This window comes from Triturus cristatus, chromosome 5_1, assembly GCF_964204655.1.
Source record: "Triturus cristatus chromosome 5_1, aTriCri1.1, whole genome shotgun sequence".
Classification (NCBI taxonomy): domain Eukaryota; kingdom Metazoa; phylum Chordata; class Amphibia; order Caudata; family Salamandridae; genus Triturus; species Triturus cristatus.
The window spans coordinates 953,415,314-953,442,512 of NC_140587.1; the positions used below are offsets into that span (position 1 = coordinate 953,415,314).

At 43.7% G+C, this 27,199-nt stretch overlaps 1 protein-coding gene across 1 annotated transcript in view; it reads left to right on the top strand.

Moving 5' to 3' along the window:
- Positions 1-27,199, top strand: part of AFG3L2 (AFG3 like matrix AAA peptidase subunit 2) — a 233,440-nt gene that overhangs the window by 139,711 nt on the left and 66,530 nt on the right. The window contains exons 11-13 of the mRNA XM_085606063.1: positions 589-696; positions 777-902; positions 17,716-17,826. Of these exons, the coding sequence (XP_085462189.1) occupies positions 589-696; positions 777-902; positions 17,716-17,826 (345 nt within the window). The remainder of the gene's footprint in view (positions 1-588; positions 697-776; positions 903-17,715; positions 17,827-27,199) is intronic.

The window sequence follows — 27,199 nt, forward strand, 5'->3', positions numbered from 1 at the left end:
ATCATTTTTTTCCTCTGTGTGTTTATTCTTTTACTTCCTGTTTGTTTCTTTTTGTGATCTTGTTTTATTCCTGTGTGTTTTTTTCTTTACAGGGATGACCCTGATGCCATGACACAGTACTTCCTCTTCCTTTCGTTTTTTTTCTCTCCGTTTACTTTTTTCAACACAGCTTCCTCCTACTTCCTTCTCTATTCGGATTTTCTCTTTTGCCCTTATTTTTATTACAGTGATGAAGCCCAAATTGCCTGTGTTCATCTTCCCTTCTGGTCTTGTTTTCACTGTTTTCAGTTTGCATGTATTATAATTTTCAAACTCTTATTTTTATTTTTAAGAAGTGTTGAGTATTTGAAAGTATTTTTCCTTTGTAACTATCCTTTTCAACAAGGTGATTTTCGGAGTGACAGTTTCTCAGCGGCGAGTTAATACCGTATTTTCTTTTAACATTAATTCCCATACATTCCCAGTGATTTCCAGAGACAAGTCTGTAATGTGAACATGATCTGCTGTAAGGGCCAGTTCTTTTGAAAGGATTAGTGTATTAAAGACGTACTTTTTGAATTATTTTGACATTGTTATCTCTTTTTTAAGGATTCAACACAGCAACAAATGTGGTCGTTTTGGCAGGGACAAACAGACCAGATATACTGGACCCTGCACTACTAAGACCAGGGCGATTCGACCGACAGATCTACATTGGTAAGATAAAAGCTATACTGTAAACTGTGTTTATGAAGAGTACAGACTAAAAGTTTTAATTATCTTGCTTACTTTTCCAGGTCCTCCGGACATTAAAGGAAGAGCCTCCATTTTTAAAGTTCATCTTCGACCCTTGAAACTTGATGTTAACATAAATCGAGAGAACCTAGCAAGAAAACTTGCATCTTTAACCCCTGGATTTTCAGGTACCTGTATGATGTCGCGTGTGTCCCAGTTACTTGTTGTGAAATGTTCTTGTTGTCACGTTGGGTTGAATATTTTTCAGTGCTAAGGATTTTATTTTTCCATTCTTATCCACACTCCCCATACTGTACAAAGGGAAGAACCTATAGGCTGTGTTGAGTAGGGAGGGCATTTTGGGCAATGTAATAGACCTAAAAACCTGCAAGAATTTGGGAGGCTCTTGCTCATTGGCTGAATGTTCCTATGTAGTTTAGTAGCCTGCTAAGATAACCGTGCTGGAAGGAGCGCTTATAGTAGCTGTGCGCTCAGAAATCATGCACGTATAGGTATAGAGCCCAAACTGCTTAAATCTATGATTTAGAAGGCATCTGTCATTATCTATGTTAAATGTGAATAACAACATATTTAGAAACCTGCTAGCAAGCCAACTTAAGTTGGGACTGGGCACCTAGTACAAATAGACAAGTGTGGTATTAGGCCACATGGCAATATTACACTCTGTCTCGGGAGGCTGGCACATTGTTATTGATCCAGTAGACTGGAACTAACTTTTTCTAGGTCCTACACTGGATGCATTTTGACCTTTAGGTCATGCAATGGGGTGGGTAAAGCTCTTATATACCAAATCATTGCCTAGAGTCAGGACAGGTATTATCACAAGATACAAGACAAGAAAGGATGTAATCACTGCTTCAGTTTGCTGTTGAACCGCTCTCTTGCCTGTAGTGAAACACAGTGAGAGGTGCATGGATTTGGATAGGTGATGGTGAGCATATTGTATCTCTGTATGTAGATGATCCGTTATTATATATGGGGGCCACTACCTGGACAGTGGATCCTGATGCTTGGTAACTGACTTATTTGGCTTGTTATCTAGTCTTAAAATGAACTTGGACAAGTCTGTTATTGTATTGCTTTACTGAAGAACAGTAAGTAGGTTGACATATATGCTTGGAGATGGGCTTGTTCCTCTACCTAAGAGTATTGAGCTCTGAAGATGCACACTGAATCTTGGTAGTTTGATTAGTATCATGAAGAAAGCATTAGACTCTGGATAAAGATACCACTGTCACTGATAAGTCAATCGACCTTAATTAAAATGGTGGCAGTAACTTGATGCCTCTACTTTTCGCACAGATGTGCATGTCTCTACCTAAAGCCAACCTTTTTGGAAGTGGACAGAATATTGATGAATCTGTCATGGGGCGGAGAGAGATTAAGGGTCAGACTAAACACCCTAAAACTTTACAGAGACAAAGGACGCTACAATTACCAGACATGGAGAGCTATGAGTGTGTAACACAGTTGCAGTACACAACCTATTGATTCACAGATGGTTCCTGTCTGGGCAGGAAGCTTCCGTCCGATATGTATAGTGGGAGAAAATTTGGTGACTGCCTTTATCACCACCTACAACAAACTCATATTTGCCCTTTTTGATCAGACTTACTTTGTACCAATGGATATGATGGCTAAACTGATAACTTTACCTCACACAAAGAACGCTTCTCTATTGGGACTTCCCAATTTTTGAATGTCTGCTCCTGACTATAATATCATCCACTTAAAAAAGGGTGACTGGCACACATGGGTGACCTGTTTACGAATGATAAATTCATATCCTCCAAGAAAGAGCAATATACATTTGACATCACACACTTATAAATTCTCCAATACAGTAGTTTTCTCAAGACCACCAGGTGTCAATGGAACACATTCCCAAAGACACCTACTTTCTCTGAAAATGTAACTTGTCTTAGAGCTTGGCTTCTAAGAGCAGAACCCTTTTCCCAACTATGCTGAATTCTGAGGAACACCCATTGTCATTGAAGGCTAAATGGAGACAGATTGTGGAATGGAGAGGATGCCTAAGGAACAACCGAATCGCTAAATAGTGACTTCCATGAAATAGTAATTCACATACTGACTAACTACGCAAACATCCGTTTGACCATGCTCTCACTCAAGAAGACCATACAATCTGTGGTCTGAATCTAGACGATCTCCTTAACTATGTCCAACAAACTCATGTAAAAGCTAGTTCTTGCAAGTATATTGCGTTAAGGTTCAAATGTTGTCCTGTAGGTTACAGGATAGACTATTGGTTAAACCTTTTGTTGCTAAAGCTGACAGTGTTAATACGTCTGGATTATGACACTCTCACCTATGTTTCTGTGCCATTGCTACATCTCATTTAAAGACTGAATATTTTAGCATGCCACCTTCCAAATTCCTGTCGGTACACCCAAGATACCTGAGAACTGGCCTTTCGGGACTCCCACATCCTCGTCTTTCTTTGATGACATTGGGTTGGATGGGTTAGGAGTTGGATTGTATATTGTTTTGTTTGTGACTCTACTCTCTTTCTCAGTCACTATAATTTATCTTGTCTATTTCTTCCACACATTCTGCACCACCGTGCTAATCACAAAACCAATACAGCAGTGGATAAAACTATGTTCGATGTCCACTCCAATACGCTTGTAAAATCAGGCACAGTAAGAAAAAGGAGCCAGTAGGTCTAATGTTTCTGTCAGTCATTTGCAAACCTTCTGTTCTCGTTCATGTTCTGATCGCTCTCTCCTAATATATAGGGCCTGAATCACCTGGTTAAAAGTAAAAATAAATCCTGGACTACCGTTATAAGCTTAAAGGAGATATAATTTTATTACAAGAATCCAAGTTAGGAGACCCTGAAACCCAATATATGCATAAATAGTAGGTCCAGAATGCAAACTCTTCACCAGCCAGGAAGAAAAAAATGGGGTTTTAAATTTTATATCTAAAATAGTTGGTCTGAAAATCATAAAGCATTCCCATGCTGATGAAGGGAGATGGGTAATTTGGAAAACAACCTAGAACGAATATGTCTATAATACATATACGCTCCGACAAGTGGTGACCCTCCGTTTTGAATCACACTTTGAATTAAAAAACTATGTTAAGTACTGCAGGGAACAAATGTAGTGGTCAGGGGCGGTTTAATCTCTTCTGGGATGCTACCGTCGATAGAAACTCGTCCTGTAAATTCAGACCCAATAAAACGTTCACTCAAATCAGAGACTTCTGTAAAGAACGCAACCTGAATGGCAATTGACATCTATAGAACCCGACGAGCAGTAAGTTTACATTTTACTCACATCCTCATAACGGAATATCTAGGATCGATTATATAGTTGCAAACACCAATCTCACACCCAAAGGCTGCAATTCCATAATATACCAAATATTAGTTTCGGACACACATTTGTATTTCCATTGATCTAAAAAATTAATAACAAGAGTGCTTCAAAAGAAAAATGTTGGAAAATGAATGAAGAATTCATTAATGATAATACATAAAAGGAACAAACACGTATAGCCATTAAACATTTCCTCAGTGACAATCGCTCAAGTTGAACCCCTCTTGAGGCACTTTGGGAAGGTATGAAAGCTACAGTCAGGGGTGAAATACTTAATGCAATGTCTACAAAAAATAAAAATACTAATCAGAAGCTGGTGGAATTAGAAGATGAGATTAAACAATTGGAACGTACACTCTTCGTCACCAGGGATGTAACTCTACTAAATAAACTAAATATGAATACAATACAATACAATAAAATAATAAGTAGTCAGGCTCAGATCTTGGTAACAAAGATTAAAGAGAAAATGGAATTTAACAAAGAAGGCAGGTCATTAGCAAACAATCTTAAGTACAAAGACTCTTCAAAACCTACAGCTACAATAAAAGATGTGTCGGGTAAAATTCACACAGACCTCCAAGCAACACTCAAAAGTTTGCAGGACAATTATTCAACCCTATACAACCATGAGTTCACAGCTCCAATAGGAAACTGCATGGCAGACTTAGATGAATTATACTTACCCACATTAGATGAAACAGCAAACCAAGCCTGTGATCCAGCCTCGGGCTATAAGATCTTCTACGACAAATCGGAAATACTCAACTTGACATTGTAAACTAGAGTGGTGGCCAGGCTGACGGCACTCTTTCCATTTAGAAGGGAAAAATCTTTGATTAAATATCTGGGGGAAGACCTGCATGGACCATTGAAGAACTTTTTAATGCCAACAGTTAAGGCTTGTGACAGGTACATGTGGTCACAGGGGCTGGTGTCCTATCTGTCCCCCTATACTCCCATCTACTAGAATCCGGCATTTACACCTGCCCTAGAGGGCCAGTACTTCCACAAATAGAGGAAGGGAGGCTGTAAAATGATCTCAGATATGTATGACACCACAAATGATCTCTGGTATGTATGACACCTCCTTCCTGTAAAGTAAAACATAATTTGGCGTACCTGAGTCTGAGATACTCCTCTGGCCCAGATTCGGTACTGGGTGGCACACCCTTCCATTCGAGCTAGAGCCAACAGGGCCAAGACATCCTTCAAATTCCTGTTCCCTAAACTAATCAGCACTTGGGGAACAATCTTGAATCTTTATTAGCTCCTACCAGTACATGATACTTCATAGACTTGGTGCCATATTAGGGGGTGGGAACGCACTCTGTAAATACAGGTGGCACCTAAGCGTTAGAACAGACAGAGCAAGGATATACACTCCTCCTCTAGCTGGACTTTGGGCGGTAAATATACTATAAGGTTTGGTACAGATGGCACTGCGCCCTCCACGAAAGACACTATACATACAACAACACTCCTTCTAGGTGTTGGAGAGTGTGTGGAGCAATGAGGAGGCGCTGCACACGATAGGACTGTCTGGTGATCCGACCCTTTTGGAAGGAAGTTTCTAAGCTGTTACAAAAGTCCTGAACTTCCCGATCCTCGACACACTGGATGTGATGCTCCTGGTCCTTAAACCCCTCGATTTAAGATTGATGACGAGTGGCGCTTGTTTCTAGGGTGCCTGCCCGCAAAACGGACATTAGCCCACAACTGGAAGAAAAGACTGTCCAGTACTCACCCAGTGGTACCATAGATTGTGGTCTAGACTTGCTATAGAACGTTTGACAAGTATTATGCAACAGACTCATCTGTTGTTTGCTGTTACATGGAAACAGTTGTACACGCAGTTGAGCAGTGGGCCTCCTAGTTCAATCTCTCCACCACGGTGGAGAGCCTTGGACCTTTTTCATTGATAAAACCGGGTGAGTCTCTACTATCATTACTCACTGATACTGTTGCTTGGGAAGTTCTGAGGTGTTTTGGCTATCTTTTACTTTGTTGCTAGGGTGGACATGAGGGGACTGCTTAGCCTTGGAATTACAGTTGGGGTTGCAGAAGGTAGGTGAGGTTAATGGTGATCATAGGGACCAAGATTTGATGTAATCTGACAGGCAAAACAACAATTTTTTAGGAGGGTCAGAAGAAAAAAGGGACTTGGTTTAAGGACTGAAACAACTCCGATCCCCAATAGACACTATGAAACCAACAGAAGGAGTACAGTCCATTCAAAACAGAAATAGCAGACTAATAGTTATTGTAAAGGTGTATACGAGATCCTGCGAATAGTTGAGACACCCCCCTGCAGGAGATAGGAGTCCATCAGCCCACCCTCACTGGCGGAGCATCGTCATCTGGAACTCCAAGGAATCACTGTCTGAGCCCGAGATAGCAGATCGCCCAGGTGCACAGGCTAGTGAAACCCAGGAGGAAAATAAACTCCTGCCAGGGTGTATACCCAAGTAGTCGAGGGCTCCTGTGAAGTGCAGTGCTGAAAAAGTGATGTGAGGTTAAAAATGAATACTTGATCAAAAATGTGTTTAATATGGATTAATCAAGTTTCATATCTAAAAGAACCTATAGTCTGGTATGAATTTTACAGGCTAATTCTTGGTTCGTGTGAAAAAGTGTGGTCGACATGTTTCAGCCGGAACGGTCACTTGACCCGGCTTTCATCAGGACCGTGAGATTGAAAGAAAGCTACTGCCTAAAGTAATCACATAAAGTGAAAAAAATAACAATAAATGAACCCATGCAAACCAATTGTGAATGTGGGAAATGTATGTGGCGTTTGCCACCCTACCAGAACAGCTCAAACATTGAGCGTGAGGACAATGTCTTCATTCCTGAAATAGAATATACACATAAACCTCATGCACATCAGAACAAAACTATTAGTTGAAAAACGGCAGGGCTGAATTAGCAATGCCTTGATTATCAAACAAACTCTTAGTGATGTTTGGAAATACGATTTGTATGTCAAAATAATGGAAAAAACTAGAAAAAACTCACCCAGCTTTATGTGGGAGTAAAGCCTCACCTCACCCGGCTGACTACTCGGAGAAGGAGGCACCGCTCTGTTTAAATGTGGAGAAAGAAGCCAGACAGATTGCTGATTGATACCCATCTGCTTAGAGCTCAACACACGTATTTCAAACATATTAAAAAGAACCTACAGTAATTAAAACGTCCAAAACCTCAAAAACCTCCTGACTCCCAGGATGTATTTATGGTATAGATCTCTGCAGACCAGTGTTATTCAGGGATAATGTCTCTTAGCAAACCAGTTACACAGTAGAAACCAGTAATAGGTGAAGTTATGCATGGTTATTGCCCATATAGAATAGGGGAATGCTGGGAATTAGTAAAGGCTAATTGTAGTGGCTACACGTGTCCACTAAGCTCTACTTATTAAATCTGGGAGGATAATCCGTTTTTAGAGCAAAATTAGCAAGAGCTCCCAGCCTCCTCCCTTACCTGTCCGTCGATACCTCTGACTGACTCACGAGCTGTCTGGGAGGTATCGACCGGAAAGGGAGGGAGCTTTTTATAGCGCTCGCGTGTGAAATTCTAATCTGTGATCGAGATCAGCTGTGTGTCTCGATCGAGAAAAGCGGACGTGTCCACACTGGAGCGCATGCGCCTCAATGATACGCTAGCGGAGAGATAATCCTCCACAGCGCATGTGTCAGTGCTTTTGCACTATAAAAGTATAATCTCTGCCTGCCTGGAAACTGACTACTGTAACCGTGATCAGGCAAAGCCGATCACCAACATGATGAAACCGCAGGATGAAAATATACGGGGAGCATACTAAATAACGCGCCTCTAGTGAAATCATCGTACGTCTATCGCGCATGCGCGAGGAATGGATGGCAATTACCAGCGCATGCGTGCGCGTGAATCGTTGTAACAATGGAGCAGCTCTCGAGCACATATTCCATAGACCGTGCTTCTAAGAGTCCTCTGATTGCATCGAGGGTCTCAAGCTGCGGAATGCAAGTATACAATGACTCTACATCCAGGCTGACTAATAGATCGGTGTCGGAATTAAATTCAACCTCAGGTAAAATACGGAGGACATCAGCCGTATCTTTAAGATATGTTGGCATCTCGGTGACCATGGGTCTTAGAAACACGTCTACAAATTTAGACAAAGGTTCCAATAATGAACCAATCCCAGAGATAATGGGACGTCCAGGAGGTGGTCGTTGCTGTTTGTGAATTTTGGGGAGGCAGTAGAAATAGGGTATGACTGGGTTGTTGGTCACCAGAAATTTCGCCTCATGTGATGTTATCCATCCCTCTGCCTCCCCTTCCTCCACCAGCTGTCTAATCTCTAGGGAGAGTCTAGATGTAGGATCTGACTCTAAAGCCCGATAAGAATTAGCATCTGACAACTGCCTCAGACATTCAGCCCGGTAGATGACAGTATCTTGTAGGACTTGCGGTTTCATCATGTTGGTGATCGGCTTTGCCTGATCACGGTTACAGTAGTCAGTTTCCAGGCAGGCAGAGATTATACTTTTATAGTGCAAAAGCACTGACACATGCGCTGTGGAGGATTATCTCTCCGCTAGCGTATCATTGAGGCGCATGCGCTCCAGTGTGACAATTTGTACCATAAAAGGCAAAACACGATTTACTAGTACACTACTAGGGTACTGGATCACTCTATTGGGTATCATTACCAACTTGACTCCCGAGATGACAATCTGGTTGTCAGTCCTGTACTTAACTGGCATGAGAGGGGCTATAACTACTAGTCTTCCCAACAGGAGTGATTGGTGGGCATCGTGTTTACATGGTCACTTTACCTTACGTTACCTTTACCAACCCTGCATGACATTGGCTCTAGTAGTTAAAGTCACTGTGTCATAATCATCGACTCCGCTGTGAGTAAACAGTACGGATTACCTTTTTCCATTGCCAAATCAACCAGGGTCAACATCTATACCCTGTTCTTGGTTTTTGTTGTTTAATATGTGCTCGAGAGCTGCTCCATTGTTACAACGATTCACGCGCACGCATGCGCTGGTAATTGCCATCCATTCCTCGCGCATGCGCGATAGACGTACGATGATTTCACTAGAGGCGCGTTATTTAGTATGCTCCCCGTATATTTTCATCCTGCGGTTTCATCATGTTGGTGATCGGCTTTGCCTGATCACGGTTACAGTAGTCAGTTTCCAGGCAGGCAGAGATTATACTTTTATAGTGCAAAAGCACTGACACATGCGCTGTGGAGGATTATCTCTCCGCTAGCGTATCATTGAGGCGCATGCGCTCCAGTGTGGACACGTCCGCTTTTCTCGATCGAGACACACAGCTGATCTCGATCACAGATTAGAATTTCACACGCGAGCGCTATAAAAAGCTCCCTCCCTTTCCGGTCGATACCTCCCAGACAGCTCGTGAGTCAGTCAGAGGTATCGACGGACAGGTAAGGGAGGAGGCTGGGAGCTCTTGCTAATTTTGCTCTAAAAACGGATTATCCTCCCAGATTTAATAAGTAGAGCTTAGTGGACACGTGTAGCCACTACAATTAGCCTTTACTAATTCCCAGCATTCCCCTATTCTATATGGGCAATAACCATGCATAACTTCACCTATTACTGGTTTCTACTATGTAACTGGTTTGCTAAGAGACATTATCCCTGAATAACACTGGTCTGCAGAGATCTATACCATAAATACATCCTGGGAGTCAGGAGGTTTTTGAGGTTTTGGACGTTTTAATTACTGTAGGTTCTTTTTAATATGTTTGAAATACGTGTGTTGAGCTCTAAGCAGATGGGTATCAATCAGCAATCTGTCTGGCTTCTTTCTCCACATTTAAACAGAGCGGTGCCTCCTTCTCCGAGTAGTCAGCCGGGTGAGGTGAGGCTTTACTCCCACATAAAGCTGGGTGAGTTTTTTCTAGTTTTTTCCATTATTTTGACATACAAATCGTATTTCCAAACATCACTAAGAGTTTGTTTGATAATCAAGGCATTGCTAATTCAGCCCTGCCGTTTTTCAACTAATAGTTTTGTTCTGATGTGCATGAGGTTTATGTGTATATTCTATTTCAGGAATGAAGACATTGTCCTCACGCTCAATGTTTGAGCTGTTCTGGTAGGGTGGCAAACGCCACATACATTTCCCACATTCACAATTGGTTTGCATGGGTTCATTTATTGTTATTTTTTTCACTTTATGTGATTACTTTAGGCAGTAGCTTTCTTTCAATCTCACGGTCCTGATGAAAGCCGGGTCAAGTGACCGTTCCGGCTGAAACATGTCGACCACACTTTTTCACACGAACCAAGAATTAGCCTGTAAAATTCATACCAGACTATAGGTTCTTTTAGATATGAAACTTGATTAATCCATATTAAACACATTTTTGATCAAGTATTCATTTTTAACCTCACATCACTTTTTCAGCACTGCACTTCACAGGAGCCCTCGACTACTTGGGTATACACCCTGGCAGGAGTTTATTTTCCTTCTGGGTTTCACTAGCCTGTGCACCTGGGCGATCTGCTATCTCGGGCTCAGACAGTGATTCCTTGGAGTTCCAGATGACGATGCTCCGCCAGTGAGGGTGGGCTGATGGACTCCTATCTCCTGCAGGGGGGTGTCTCAACTATTCGCAGGATCTCGTATACACCTTTACAATAACTATTAGTCTGCTATTTCTGTTTTGAATGGACTGTACTCCTTCTGTTGGTTTCATAGTAATCTGACAGGCACCATACATTGCTGGATTAATGTGCTTCCTGTAACTATTGCTGGTGGCCTGCCTAGGTCGATTTATTTTCCCCAGGAGCTGTAAAACTATAACTAATGTCCCTGTTTCACCCACAAATATATTTAATAAAGAGATTTATCCAAACGTTCATGCTACAGCAGCGTCGCTTATCACAAAGGCCCATGAAGAGGTGGTTTCAGCACAACTTCTTGATGGAGCAACAAAGATCAGTATCTTTGCACTGGATGCAGTTTAACGACAAAAGAAGAACTTGGGATACAAATAATCATTTTGACCTCTCCAATGAACCATAACTAATCACTAACCTGTGATTTTTAGTGTCGGCACAGAAAACACCAGATACTGAGGATGTCCCAGTAATGAAAGCTGCAGGAGACGTGCTGAGATGCGCTGAAAGTTGCAGGATCCAGGAAGACTGAAAAGTGAAGTGACGTGAACTAATCACCTAGCTCTCAGAAGATCTCAAATGGAGATCCACAAATGCAGGAAAGAGCAGATCCAAGGCAGAGACTTTCTCTCACTGACTTCATAGAATTTAAAGTGTCCACATGGGGACAGGTCTGGCTGCACCAGTTGCCGATATCCAAAACAAGATAGCATATATGTGAGAGCCATAATCCAGAGTGACACTACTCCTGCAATGTCAGAGCAAATCGCACAGTGGGTGGCAATGCCTTGGGCAAGGGGGGTGGTCTCTTGTTCTCAGGACGACTGGTGATTGGGGGAGGTGAGCACATTTGACATTTCATGACAGTAAAAAGGCTGCCCAACAGGCTGAGGCTTGTCTGGGTGATGGAAGTCAAATAGACGAACCAAACTCGAGCATGAATTTGTCTAGCCAGCTCCCATGACCTGTCCTGTGGGCTGTATTCTTTCCAGTCTGCTAGGTTAAACAATCATCCTTTGATGCGCCTGCAGTCCAAAATAGTTTTTACCTCACGAACAACCACGTGTACTGGTGGCGGGGTGGATCAGGCCCATTGTGTTCAGTGAAACATGAAAAACAGGATGTACAGGAGATTCATCCGGCAGAACTAACTTAGCAGACACTAGTTTTTATCATCCCTTCCATAGCAAAGGGACTTACATAGTGTGGGTATAACTTTCTTATTACCTGTATACTTGTTGGCTAAACAATCACAGTCTCATGTTCATATTGGGTACTGGTTGTCAGTGTTTATCCGACTGTTTCTGGGAAGTGACCTTGGCTTCGTAGAGGTTTTTCTTTGTTTGCTCCAAAATGTCCTGAGGTTGCTGATAATGATTTTTCACAGGGGGCACCTACTTTCCTCCTCTACCTGCAGTGGGCTAGATATCAGGTGGTACCCTTGATGGCAATAGATGGGGGGGAAACCAGTAGCCAAATGTGTTGAATTGTAAGTGAACTAGATGGAGGGCTCCCATGCAGTTTATGTCATTGGTTGTCAGTAGAAATGTTCCATCACTTGATTTGGGCGTTCTTTTTTGTCCATTGCTCTGCGGGTATAGGCTGAGGATTCACAGACAATTCCTAGAGATGCTCACCAGAACTTGCCAACAAACAGAGGCCAGGGTTGGAGATAATAGCAGGAGAAATGCCATGCACTTGTACTATGTGATAAATGTAAATATCTGCCAATCACTTGGCACAAGGTATCTTATGGAGGGGAATGAACTAACGACAATTTGGTTGTAAATCCACTATGTTTAAGATGGTTGACTGGCCAACAAACTGGAGGCAACCTGGTTACAAAATCCATACTGATAGTATGCCTAGGCGAAGGTGAGACAGTTAATTACTGTAGCAGCCCAACCGGCCAATAATGCGTGCTTCTATTACAGACACAGATTGTGCAGTGCAGGACTAAGGCCTGTGCATCCTCAGTCTGTTTCCCACCAAACCAGCATTGACCCGATAGAAGAGTCTTGCGCTCTGTACTGCCAAGCATGTTTACTTTGCCACCCTTGTTTCCTTTCCCTTCCTGCCCTCCAGTCTCTTTTCCCTCCATTTCTCTTTACCCTTTATCTTGACAATTTCCCCTGCCCTCTCATTTGTTATTCACTTTTCCAAGAACTGTCTGTCTCTTCTCTTCTATCCTACTCAAGAACAACTTTTCCTCTTCTGTAGACACTATAAGAGCAAGCTGAAGTGCATCAATAGGTCTATGGTTATTGGCTTGTTTGCTGAGGGTGCTAGGACTCAGAGGAAGGAGGACATACCTCCGTGAAAATGTCTGCTCCTCCTCCTTACTCTGCCCTGTACTACTGGCCAAGTAGTTGCCAACAGAACTGAACTGAATTTAAGGCACTAACTCTTGCATACAGAGCACTCAATGATACTGGCCCGCAATACCTAAAGAAGAGAGTTCGCAAATACCATCAGTCTAGGACCCTAAGATCTAATCATCGTGAATGCCTCGTCATCCCCTGTTTTTCTAAATCCAGAATTGGAGGATGGTCCTTTTCAGTCAAAACCGCGACCTTATGGAACTCCATGCCCGATCACATCAGAAAAGCCAAATTGGAACTCATCTTCCGGAAGGCTCTGAAGACTTGGCTCTTCAGCCTCCCTTAGCAAACCAGGGATCGACAACTCTAACTTGCCTTCATCTTTCACTGTATCCGCAAGCGCCGGGACACCCCAGTTGGGGGTAGCTGTGCGCTATACAAGCTCTTAAATAATAATAAATAACACTACACGCTGTTGGAGCACTTCATTACTGGCATCCGACCACTCTTTCAGGTCCAAGAACTGGAGTTACTCCTTGCACTCCACCACATAGCGCAGTCATTCTTATAATTGCCATCAAACAGGGTATGGCCAAGGCTAACTGTTGTCAAGACAGACAGCCCTACAACAGACAAGAAAAGGGGAGCTTATCAGTTGTATGCCCTGAACGGGATATAGATGGCATGACTTGCAATACCTGAGGTTCTCAGTGGCGGGCCAACAATATCAATTCAATGAACCTCCCTTCAGCCTAAAGTCTGCCCCAAAGATGTTTTACCAAATCCCAAAAGTAGCTCATTAAAAGAAGCAGGGCCATTATGTATTTCCATACTTGGATGATTATCTCCTGAAAGTTTTCCCAGCATGGGAGGCATTTGTGTCCACAGAAGCCTCTTCCTACTGTTAGGTCACTGCTTCTTTAATCAAAGGTTTTTCCTTCTCAAAATGCTTTCTGGGCACTGCTCAGGTCAAGGTATTCACCTCGAGACTTACATTGCCAAGTTTCTGTCAATGACCTTGAACATCTGCTAGCATAGCTCAATCACAGTCAGTGACGTCTTTTTCTTGGGACTAAGGTCATCATGTATTGCTAGTACCTTTATGCAGGCTAAAAGCGATTCCTATTTAGCAAGAACTAGAGCAGCAGTGGTACCAGGTCTCAATATTGTGGGAAGACTTGAAGAAGACAAACGGGGCATGTTTGAGTGGAAGATACCAGAGAATCTGTCAGTTGGGTTACTAGTCCAGCCAATTACCCCGTTTGTGTCATTACACCAGATACGTCAGTAGTCTGTTGACGAGCTCACATGCAGGATCTGTCCACAAAAAGTCTGTGGAAGGAAGAAGAATTAAAACCTCCGCAACATCCTGGAGTTATGAGCAGAATGGTAGGGGTTACGAATCAGCTGTCAGTCCTAAGAACCTCTGTGTATTATATAGGCTTGAGATCTTATACCCTATCAGAAGAAGCTAAGGAACACTGTGATCTCAAAGAACATGCGCATCTTATTGGAATGTGTCCCAGGTCTCGACAGCGATCAGGCAGATGCTTTAAACTGCTCCCTCTGTCACCATCACAAATGGGAACTCCAACACGACCAACTATGGGCAAGCTTCAAATGCTGGGAACAACCCAAGCTGTTCCCCTTATCTAGCCAACAAAACAAGCAATACAAGTTCCTCTCAAGCAAACGCTGGCAATGAGTAGACCTAGGTGGAGTACATTTTGAAGATGTGATAAAGCGACCTTACTTACATTTTTTCTCTGTTTAACTTCATCCCTAGATTTCTAGCCAAAGTCAAGGAGAACTGTGTACCCTTATTCTCAAAGCAGCAGCATGATCAAGGCAGTATTGGTTCACTGGGGTAGAGAAGCGCGTCGTATCTTCCACTAATTACACTGACGATTCATCTTTCTCCTCTGTTTAGGCAACACAGTTTGGTTTTACACCAAGACCAGAAGTCTTTGAACCTCACAGTCTGCTTCCTAACAATGTAGAGTTTGGCTATACAGAAATGTAATCTTAATAAATGCAAACCCTAGTGCAGCCCATAGCTTCTTCCACCGCTAAGAGTCATGAAGCCAAATAGAAACACTCCATCTAGTTTTCAAAGAAAGTTTTGCAAATACATTTGTCACAGCCCCACCCACTCCGGCCATACCTGCATGTAGCCATAGAAGTTCCAAATTATGCATGAGCTGGGATAATGTACACTGAATGCAGCCGGAGATACTTCTGTGGACCAAGCTGTCCGGCATAGCCTGTTTCCAGCATAGGGAGTCTTCTTCCTACTTACTATGTGCTACCGTATTCATTTATTGCTACTCTGATTCAAACATGTGAATCTATAAAAGATACAATGTTGAAGAATAAGTAAGTTACTTACCTAAAAGTACAGTTCTCCCACATTGGTGTCTTTCCCAAATTCATTTGTGACCCTCAGCCCTCCTTGTCACAGGCTCACAGTGACTGAAGTCTGGCCAGTTTCAAATGAGGTGAATGTGCCTCTAAACTGATATTACCTGTTATTACTGTTTACTGCCATGTTACAATACTAGGGTTTCCCAGCTGGATAACTGGGATTGATACAAGAAGGTGACTTTAAGAAATGTAACAATGCTGGAAAACTGTAGTTTAAGGCAAGTAACAGGTTTCTTACTATTACTCAAATTAATGATATTCACTTGATTGTCTTCAGAAGGATAAAATTCTAAGTTGAATTCTGTACTGTTATTGTTTTCTCTCTTTATTTTTGTAAACAATAAAAAGAACATTAAAAAGAACAAATGCTGAGTTGGCCCCCTAGCTTTCAAACTCCTGATCCGTAAATCATACAAGAGATCAGCGACAGGTGCTTTTCTCACTGAGTCATCTTGCCGGCTGAGGTGCAAGGGATGGCTTTGCTGTGAAGAAAGGCATCAAACGCTACAATGCTTATGACCGTATTGGAGAGGGAATTTCTGTACATGGATAATGTTTTCCATTTCCCGTAACTGTAGGTCTGCGACCTATGATTGCTAGGCATGTGGAATGGAAACTCTGAATGTCATTGCTGCCTCGGGTACATTTTTTGGTTTTGAGAATTGTGGTAAAGCGGAAGTCTAAATTTACGACTGCCTTTATTTTATTTATTTTTTCCCCAAAATCTGATCCACTGAAATAGCTTTTTCTTTTGCTAAGGCTATTAACTACCATTTCCTTCGGGGAGAGAACTAGGCACCGCTCATGCGCACATGGCTGAACAATATCCAATTAGATGGCTGCCACCTATCCTGCCAGTCCCTGTTAAATCTCTGGATTTCCTCATTGACGCTTTCCTTTCCCTCAAAACCATACTGATGTTTTTATTTGTATTTAAAGGAAAGTGCAATGAGCATAGTTTGACCTTGGAACAGTGCTCAAGTTAACCCTTCTTTCATGTTCCTCATTCTAGCTCCTCCGTTGATTTAATTCTGGAAAGTTCTCAAAGCCACCTCATTACAAGCATCCCACTATCTACTCAATTGCTTCCCGCCGCACCCCTCTGAAATGCTTCACTTGCACTTACTTACGGTCCTTAGTTCTCGTTGATAACGTTCCTGCATGCTTCCGTATCCCCCACTTGCAGGCTGAGTAGGCCTTTGGACTAGATTTGCTCTTTGCCATACCCCCCCGAAATACAAATAAATACTCTGATTTTGGAACTCCCTCCCAGTCCATATCAGGACTAACCCCTCCTTCATAAACTTCAAAAGCCAGCTCAAAGACCTCTTCCTCAACCGAACTCTTCCGAATGGATAGCTGCCGCCTAACGTAGAATCTTGCCCATTGCAGTGTATAGTCACTTTGATAAGAAGGCTTTTACATCACCTACCTCTTGACTCACTCCTTCGTCCCCCCTCCCTGAACAGGAGTAGTCACAAATCAATGTGTTTATTAATGTTATACTTTGTGTTCAAATGCATCACGATAAATGTTGTAAAGCGCTCTGATACCTTTGGGTCTAGCCAGCGCTATATAAAACTCTTAAATAAAATAAATAAAATAAAATATTTCTGTACAGAGTCTTTTTTTTTTTTTTTTTTTTTTGGTTGGGGGGGGGGGGGAGTTATATAGCGGGAACTCGACACTCGACCCTAAGGTATCAGAGCGCTTTACAGAAGCACCATTTGTATTACAGATGGACACATTCATGTTGTTAGGCACGGGGCAATTAAATATTTTGCCAAGAATCACAGGATGTGGAGCGTCGTTGCCGAGACTCGAACCCGGTTCCATCCGTTAGGTTACTGCCACCGATCGTGCTGTGGAATGTACTGTGTACACCCAGACAATAATGTGGAACTGAAACACTTGGTTGTTACTGTGTTAAAATGTGTGTTAGTAGGCGTTGATCGAAACACCCCTAAACTTGTTAGTGGATGTTTTTTTTCTTCTGTTTTGTAGCACGCATTATGTGTTTAGTATCTTCAAACTCCGTTTTCCATTAAAGACAGGATGTCTCTTATTAAATATAGTCTTTCTAATCCCCGTACATGCCCGTGTTTTCAGGAAATCACGCGCCTTCAGCCGCGCGTGACTCATGTATTGTGCACCGAGTGTCTGTGGGCCCATCCGGGCATTACTAGAGAAGTCAGCCAGAGGCCGGAAATGACTCCCCGCTTTGCTTTTCCTTCACAGGTGCTGACATTGCAAATGTGTGCAACGAAGCTGCCTTGATCGCTGCAAGGTATTTGTCAGACTCGATAACGGAGAAGCACTTCGAACAAGCAATTGAAAGAGTGATAGGAGGTAAAGGAGCTCGAGTATTTAGTGTCAATTCAGAGAAAAGAAATTTGACTTATCTCTGGAGAATGTCTTTTCCAGAAAAACGTGCACGCGAGATTTTGAAGTATGGCTGGACAGCCACAGCAATGTGCATGACCTATTTTTACGAATATTTTAAACTACACATTGAATCGGTTTGCCTTCACCCATAGTAGTTATTTTTGTCACCTCATGGTTTGTGTTGTTTGATATATGATTTTGCCCAATATGGAATGCTTGCATTGCAATGGATGAGGGACTGTTTTACATCTCAAACGTAAACTAAATCATGGTACATTGAGTTTCATAAGTAACATACAGAAAACAGGCGTGAATAGCGTATAGAATTTTTTTTTTCCCTTTGGAGCGGACAGCTGAAGTACAGCACGTGCATCAGCAGTTGAAGTTTACTGTGTGTGCACACCCCCAGCAGTGAAAGTTTACAAAAACCTACACACTGCAGATACAGTTGTACACGCTTCCCTCACAATAGCATAACATAGTAAATGTGAAGGGAATCAAAACAGACAAGTGTGTGTGTGTGGGTGTCACTTTGCAGCCAGGCCAGCATCTCTGGAGGGCTGACTGGGGGTTCTTACAAGAGGCACATGTGTGTGTGTTAATGAGTGCGCATGCGCGTCTGAGAAGGCTGTTTTGGTCGCACACTCCAGCCAATTGTAACAAATGCACGTTTTCCTTTAGGAAGGGTTCTGTCTGTATTGGACTTTTACAGGGCACGAGTCGGGGGTCCCCGCGGATGGACGGCGTCCACCCACTATTTTCACATGATGAACGCCGTCCACTCTGCCAAGAATTTAGGACCAACTAAATAATGTGCTGAACTCATCCCGGTGTAATTTCCAAACACCTAGACATTTTCAGCAGCGCCTGCACGTTGTCTGCTTTCCATCTGCAACAACGTGCAGGCAGGGACGGGGCTTTCTTATTTAAGACTCCTGCTGGGCCCATAATAAAGGTCGAATCTGAGGGGTCAACAGGCCTCCTTTTGTTAGTCTCTTGGCTGGGAGCAGTCAGGAGCCTCACACCTGATGTAAATGAAGCAGAGGGAAACAAAGGCTCACACCTTCTTAGCATTTCACACATACTTAAGAGAGGCAGCTTTTCACTTTGTTCAGTCCCTGTTTATGAGATAAGCAGGCACTGTAAGAATTTTAGATGTGTTGGTCTTTCCCAGTATTTACACAAAGCAAATTGCATTTATATAGAGCTTACTGCACCTGGTGAGGCGTTGAAATAATTTAAGTACCACTATATGTTCTTGTATAGCCCTACTCATCCCAATGCAGTGTCAGAGCGCTTTACATCAACTCGCACATATTACATGTACAATACATTATAGAAGTTTGTAAATGAATGTGCAGGATGTGTTACATAAAACTGGGGGATTGCAAGATGTAGAAGTCGCATATCATCTTCCATAGCTCACTGTGCTATTGTCCTCGCAATGCGCTCAAACGTACAGATGATAGACCTGCTAAACATATATATGAGGGCTTTAGATCGGATGACACTTCTTGTGATGCCACTTCCTGTAAAGTCGTGGCTTGTGGTGCCACTTTCTATGATGTTGTGCTCTGAGATGACGCGTGCCATGATGTCACTTGCATACTGCCTAACTAGGTTAGTCCCTCCACTTCTTTTTCTAGGACTTGTGCCCTGGACTTTTATCTTTACACAGCAGGTGAGGGTGGTGCTATATTCAGGCCATTTTGGGATGGTGCCTACCTGTTCCATCACGAAATGCCCTAAGATGGTGTCAAATTCCCACAAATGGCCTAAATACATTGTTTCTAGGAAAAAGCTGGGTAACCACACTGCATAATATAATTTAACATGAGTCACCAAAAATACTTGTCAGTACAAGAACCCTGAATCAAGCCCCCACACCTCCATATGTTCTTTGCAACAGGGCTTCTGTCATTATTGGAATAATTAATTCACTGAGGACTTTAAAAACAATTTTTTTAGCATCAATTAGTTACCAAATAAATTTAAAACAGAAGTACCGGTTTACATGGGCACGTTTCTTGGCTTTTCAACTCCTTGTTTTATCATTCTACAGATTTAGTGGATGTATTGTCCTGTGCACCGTGAGAGTCTGGGAGGGGAGAGTTCTTTAAGTCCTCCATTCTGGCAGGGCAGAGAGCCTCTCCAATCAGGCAGTCTATTTTAGTTCTTGTGCTGTTGAATGGTCACCTGGGTTCGAACCTGTGGCTGCAGGTGGCACGCAGTTCTCTGCTGCGGGCTTATCTTTCCACTGAGCTGTCTTTCTAGTTTATGAGCATTACCATTTTTACTGCAGTTCTAATCGTTGCATGTTTTTCCCCTGAGAGGTTTGCACTGTCCAGGTATTCCGCGTTTCAGATAAGGAGAAGAAATTCAGGTTATTGAGAAAATACGATGTTTATTTTCCAAATAAAAAGCAGGAAGGGAAAAAAAACGCCAAAAAAACAGCCATCCTGTGAAAAGTTAATGTTTTCTTTAGCAATCTTGTCGTAAGTGTAGCTTGAGAATGAGGGATTAAGGGAAGGTATTTTTCAGCTAGAACTTTGCCCCGCGGGTGCTGTGGACGATGAGGGACTACCAGATATTTTATTTTTATTGTCAGGAATTTGTGTTCGGTACAGATACATGCAATCGTCATCTTTCATGACAACCTTGTGCTCATAAGTCGTAGGTAACAAACTTGGCAACATGTTTACAAGTTGTCCCTTGGACCTTTTATCTGTGAAGGAAAAGGTTACGTTAGTCAAAAACAATACATTACATTTACTCTACCTGTCTTCATCTGTCTGCTCCTCTCCCCGGTCACTGTATGGTTCCTGGAGGGAAGAGAAAAAGAGAAAACAGGGTTAGTTGCCCCTCCAGCCCCCCCCCCATACCCACCAAGGCAGTGGGACCCCATTTGGTCCACAGGCAACACTGTCATAGTCAGAGCCTTCGATTACCCCATAGTTACGCAGGAAGCTGTGGATCATCTTCCAGCAGGCCATGGTCAATGTCGCCTACTTCCCTACTATCAGGTCGTTTCTGGAAAACAGAAGAACATATTAAACACAGAACAGGAGCCTCCAGCAGTCCTGAAGGTCCCAAGTGCATGCGTCCATGGAAACAAACCATATATTACAGAGTCTGTGCTGATGCATGTTGTGGGTATCAGAGCCCCAAGCTCTGTGCTTAGGGCCCTCAGCAGGTCCTGGGTGTTGGCACATTCCCAGAACAAATGGTAGATCGTCTCCTTTTTGGGACATCCTCTCAGGCAGGACTAGGAATTGTTAAGTCCTCTGCTTGCATGAAGACTCACTGGCAGACCTTGGATGGCCATCCAGGTGATGTCTTTGTGCGTGTTGGTCTGGCGCTTGGAGGAGATATTCTCCGACATGTGGTCTGCTGTGGCAGAGGATAGGGTGCCGATCTGTTTGCTGACTTCCCTTTCATGGCTCTGGCGTTGGACGATCTTCGGGGTCCACTGATTTGGGAAGGCAGCCTGCAGACCAAACTCTTTGATGTACTTTTCCATGTCCTTGTAAAACCACAGGGTATCCCAGCTATAGGTGATGGCGCTCACCCCCTCTGTCCATCATAGGTGACTCCACTTTGGTAGCAGGAAGAAGCGTGCCATCAGAAAGCCAGCGTGGCTTTCATCTTCGGTCCTCAGTGTGCTCCTCATGCTTTGGGCCACGAAGATTCCCCTCAGGATGGTGGCTATGTTAGGCAACCCTTTGCCTCACTTGTCATGGGTCTTAAACATCACCCCCCTCTTCGCTCTGCCCATATTGGAGTTCCAGATAAAGTAGAAGATCATTCTTATGATGGCTTTGACCATTCGAGGCTGCACTGTCCACTTGAGCGACCTACTGGAGCACTGACAAGGTCTTGTTCCGTAAGACCAAAGACTTCCCTTTGATCGTCCGCTTCCAGAGGCTCCAGAGTCCTAGCTTCTGCTTCTTCTTCACCAGTCGCTCATCCCATGTCTTTTTCACCGCTCCATCTCCTCCGATCCAAACTCCAAGAATCTTCATAAAGTCCTGCTTGATGGGGAATGACAGTGCATCTCAGGTGCGGGCCCAGTGGCCAAAGAGCAGGGCTCCAGACTTAGCACTGTTGATCTTTGCTCCTGATTCCTTCCCAAACTCAATGCATGTCTTCTCCAGTTTCTTCACTAAGTGCCTGTACGCACAGAAGACCGAGACATTGACCATGTAGCGGCATCATTTCCCTTCACCCTTCCTGTTGCTTCCTGGTACTTTCATGCCTCTGATGTTCCTGTCTGTCTGAGGCATTTGGCGAAGAGCTCTATAACGCAAATGAAGTGATGAGAATAGGCAGCCCTGCCTGGCACCTAATAGGACAGTAAAGGAGTCTGCTTTCCAACCATTAACCAATTCTGTGCTACAGATATCTCTATACATTATGGTCACCACGTGAAAAAGAAGTCACCCAGTCCAAGTTCTTTCAGTGTCTGGCCAATGATATCATGGGAGGCACGGTTGAATGCTTTCTCCTGGTCTAGACTGACCAAGGCCACTTGAACCTTTCAGCTCTTGACATACTCAATTGTGTCCCGATCTAAGGCAAGACTGTCTGTGATCTGTCAGCCCGGTATACCGCGGGACTGGCAAGGGTGGACTATCATTGCTATTAACTTCTTCAGACGGTTCGCCATTACCTTCGCTAGGATTTTTGTGGTCCATGTTCAGAAGCGGGATGGGCCTCCAGTTCTTGAGTTCCTCTCTCTCTCCCTTTTGCTTATACAAAAGTGTTTTCATGCATTCACGCAGGGATTTCGGCACATTTCTCTTGCCCACCATTTCATCGTAAAGGTCTTGCAAGTCCAGGCCGATCAGGTTCCACAGTTCGACATAAAGTTCCACTGGGAGACCATTACTTCTAGGGGTCTTGCCTCTCTTGGAGGTTGTGGAGGCCAAGTGCTGCTCTTTCAGGGTGAAGGGCACGTTTCGGCTCTCCCTCTTTCTTTTTTCCTGGCTAGTGTGTCTTTCAGATACCCTCTAGGAAACTGTCCATCTAAGTTCTCTCTTACGACTTCAGTGAGTAGAGCTTGCTGTAAAAGACAGTCATGACTTTGACTTGCTCATTCCCGCTTTGGAGGTTTCCTTCTGAGTCCCAAAGCTCTACCAACGAGGTGTGAGCTGAGTGAAGTTCTCGTCCTTCTCAAGGTTCTTGGTTCTGGTCCGTAAGATGATTTTCCTGGACTCTTCCCTGAAGTGCCCTGCGAGCAAGCCCTTTTTGAGTTTCCCCCAGGTCGTCACCCACGTCCCATCCATAAACTTTAGTTCCAACAGTTGCTTCAGTTTGCTATGCAGCCTCCTGAACTCACTCTTCTCTCGTGCAGCAACTCTGCTTACATCCTGGATGAAGCTCTAGAACCTGATCTTCACCCATTCAGAGCATTCGTTGGTCGAGTGAAAGAGGTCCCTCATGTGCCTTTACTCTACATATGCAACTCTGAGGTTCACCAATAACTCCTCGTTCCCCAGCCGGGAGCAGTTCAGCTTCTAGGAACTGTGGCCAATGAGAAACTTCCCTGTAGATTCCCCCTCGGAAACAACAGCTCTCTGGTCAGAGAAGTGGATGCATCCATGGAGCTTTGCGCAGGCTTCATTGCTGGGGAAGTGAATAGGATGTAGGTCTGTGAACGCACCGAATCATCAAGCCTACTCCGGGAAAAGTTCCTGCCATTCTTCCTCATTTACCAGATGACATCCCGCTGGGATGCCTAGCCCACCATCTCCATCAACAGCTTGGATGTCACGTCCATACCCACACTCTGGCCAAGTGCATCCATCCGCCTCTATTGTGCAGTTAAAATCGCCATCCATCAGGATGATCATGGAGGGGATGAGCTGCAGTCTAAGGACTTGGATTACCTCAAGTTGTTCGTTCTTCTCTTGGGGGAGGGTGCATGCACACGGATGAGCCTTACAGGCTCACCAGACCATGGGCCGTCAACAACTAACACTCTTCCGTTTTCTCTAGACGTTAGCTGTCAGTGACCGGGTTTAAAAAAACACTACTGGGAAAGAGCCCTGAGCTGCTCTACTGGAGATGCGGAGCTGCCTGCTGGTCCTTCTTCCCTTTATGTCATCTCAGTATCCTCGATGAGGATCTGTGTTGTGGTGTCTGATTCCGCCATCCAAGTGGTTTCTCTTCTGTGGGTGCCCCTGTGGCTGTCATCATGTCCAGTTGCATGTGGAGTTCTTGCAGTGCTGCCTGGATGGACAGTTCTGGTTCCTCTGGGATGCCCCTCATGTCTTCTATGTTGTTGTCTTAGGTGCCGTAGTCAATGGTGATGTAGTCCTCATCTATCCATTTCTCCATTAATGTTGGCTCCTATCCTGCTGACACATTGAATGGGTTTTAAGGTGGTTACCCCTTCTAGGAGATTGCCAAGTACTTCCTAAAAAGTGCCTGGGTGATGAAACTCAGTAGGAAGATCAGTCCTGGCACTTATGCGTGGCAGCTTAATATCTCTGCCAATGGAAACCCTGCAAGTTTGATGACCTTATCTAAGAACACATCTCTGTCTAGCTGGGCCCCATTCTTCTCCCTTATCTCCCACCTGATTACTTGGGCATGCCTGCTGGTATGGGTATACCCACTGAAGGGTTAGGAAGCATTCCTCTGTTTGGTTGCTGCCTGGTCTTTCCTGTTCCCCTCGGGTTCGTCAGCGTTCGAGCTTTCCAGGAGGAGGAAGAGTTTGGCACTTTATTGCGCGCTCATGTGTCCTGCAGTGCGGGATAATTTTCAGTCAGAACTTTGCCCAGAGACTGCTGTGGACTCTAGGGAACTACCAATTTCAGCAGACCCTGTTCCAGGAAGATGGGCTTTGCGCTGTTTGTCCTACAGCATGGGATGCTTCTCAGACAGAACTTTGCCCTGAGGAAACTGTGGCCTCTGGTGGACTAACAATTCTAGCAGCCCTTGTTCCAGGAAAAGAGGCTTGGCAGTTGATATTGTACTCTTGTGTCCCAATGTGCATGGGCCAAGATGGGCTTGTGGTCCATGGTAGAGGCTGGGTGGGGCCACCCCCCCCCCCCCCTTTGCTGGATGATCAGCCAGAGGAACCTGTTGCCCTAATATAAGCAAAAACGTATTTGTTCAATACTTTGCCCCTTTCCTCTGTCAAATCTTTTATTTGTCTGACCCGTCTGACACGTGATGGAAGGAAAGAATTGCAACACCCATTGTGAGCACCTTAGTGCGATCTACCTACCTCTTTGCCTCTGGGAAGTACATCTTATTTCCCTTGTATTACTTTTCGCCACTCCCGTGGGTCATTGGATCTTTCTGAATAGAAATGGGGAAAAAGAAAACTGCCTAGCGCGTGAACTGTTCCTGACCAAAAAAATCACTACTCTGGATTTATTTTTGGCAAGAGATGTCAGGGTACACGCCAAAGAGAGTGATTTGGCCAAGAGGTGTGCATCCTTGGACATCTATAAGTTACCATGAATACACACAGCCATAGATACAGCCCCTACTGAGTTACGTGGAGTTTCGAGTGAGGGCAGCGCTTCCATCACCAACCTAATACCCAAGCCAAAATCGCCACCCCTGGATCGCTTACCGAACATCGCGATCTGTCCATCAGCAAAAAAGAAAAGGGTCTGTCTGTTAGCAGGAATTACTTTTTAAGAGTACCCTGGCTCAGAATTTAGATACAATGGCTCAGAACTTTAGGGGTGGGGTATTGTAATGTCTTCAACTGGGATATCCTCTATGAGAAACGTATGACTGTAGTTGAATCCTGTATTGCACAACTGGTGGAGAGATTGATTGATCTGGAAAAAGAAATCGCTAAATTGTCATCTCATCTTCAACCGTCTCTTGCAAAAACACGGACTAAGGCACTACTTTCTGTAGCATCTGCCACAGCTCAACAACCCTCGCTAACAGAACAAAAACCCAACTGTTATGACCAAGCCAATAAACATACCAAACATGCAGTAACTACTGTTGAATGTAGGGGACAAGTGCAACAAACAGCTGGCATAAATAGTAATAGAATCCAACGTAGCTCATCCGAGATTGCTTCACAGGCCAGACAGAGTTCCAAGGCATCGTAACCATGTCTGAATCTTCCCCCTGAATGCATCTTAACCACGTCAGAATGTATGTGACAGTTATGACGAATGTTCAGCTATCATCGCCCATAGCAGAATCTACATCTCAATTCAAAAGTAAGGTGTATCGCTTGCTTGTGTAAAATACAGACTTCAGAGTATAGCAGTATCCTATTTGTGCGAAGAGTGGACTGGAGTGGGCAAACAGACAAACAATTCAGGGGGATTGTGTGGTCATTAAGAAAATACCATGAATTCGCTGGTAGACTTATCTCCCAAAACCCACCCACCACATACTTGGAGGCGAACATTAGCTTATTACCATTGAGCGTTTTCTGCAAACATTCACAATTCTGTCCTACCCCTCTTCTTTCAATCCATTTGTACAACCTCATTCCACCTAAAGAATCTGACATTGTATATGCAAATCGTTTCCACCCCCTTACTGACATGAATTAAATGAACTGACAACAAAGGGACATCCGCTTTAAGAAAGTAGCAGACCAAACGACAAAGAATAAAAGCACTTTGCCTGTGCTCAACTCCCACAGGGACTTATGTACCGGTGAACTTAGTTTGTAGGAACATTTCAAGTATTTCTTCTAAGCTGCCTGAGGACTGGCTTGCTTGTGTATGGAATTTGATATTGTTATGCTGTAGGAAACCTGTATTTTAAAGATCATTATATGGGATGGCTCCCAGAGTTCATGTGTTCCGGCAATTCGATCTGCCAATGGCAGAGCAAGGGGTGGCTTGGTAACCATGATCCAGTTGTCCCAGAAGTATACAGTTATACGTGTAGCCCTTAACTACCCTGGTATCCAGATTTTATGGGTAGTCGTTCCTACCAAATGCAACTTCTTTATCATAAAGTTTAACAATGCAGTAGCTCAAAATGGTAAGGACTGTAACATTGACAGTTTAACTTTTAAAAACTTCTGTCATTATTGGGGGTGATTTCAATGCTAAGCACTATAACTACCTTGCTCGATCTCTTTCAAACTAACCAAAAATACTTTTTCCCTCACAAGACAGGCTATAGTGGGAGGCAAAAATATATAAAAAGTTGCTTAAATGTGTTGTGTGTAATCTTGCCGAAATCATAGGGGCTATTGATAACTTAATTGCAGCCTTTATGGGTGGGGTCAGGTGAACTATTATTGACTATATTTTTACATGAATGTGTTTACCCGGTCTGGTGACACCTATAGTGAGCACAACCCTAATGAACTGGATTTTAGTTTCCTGGCCAG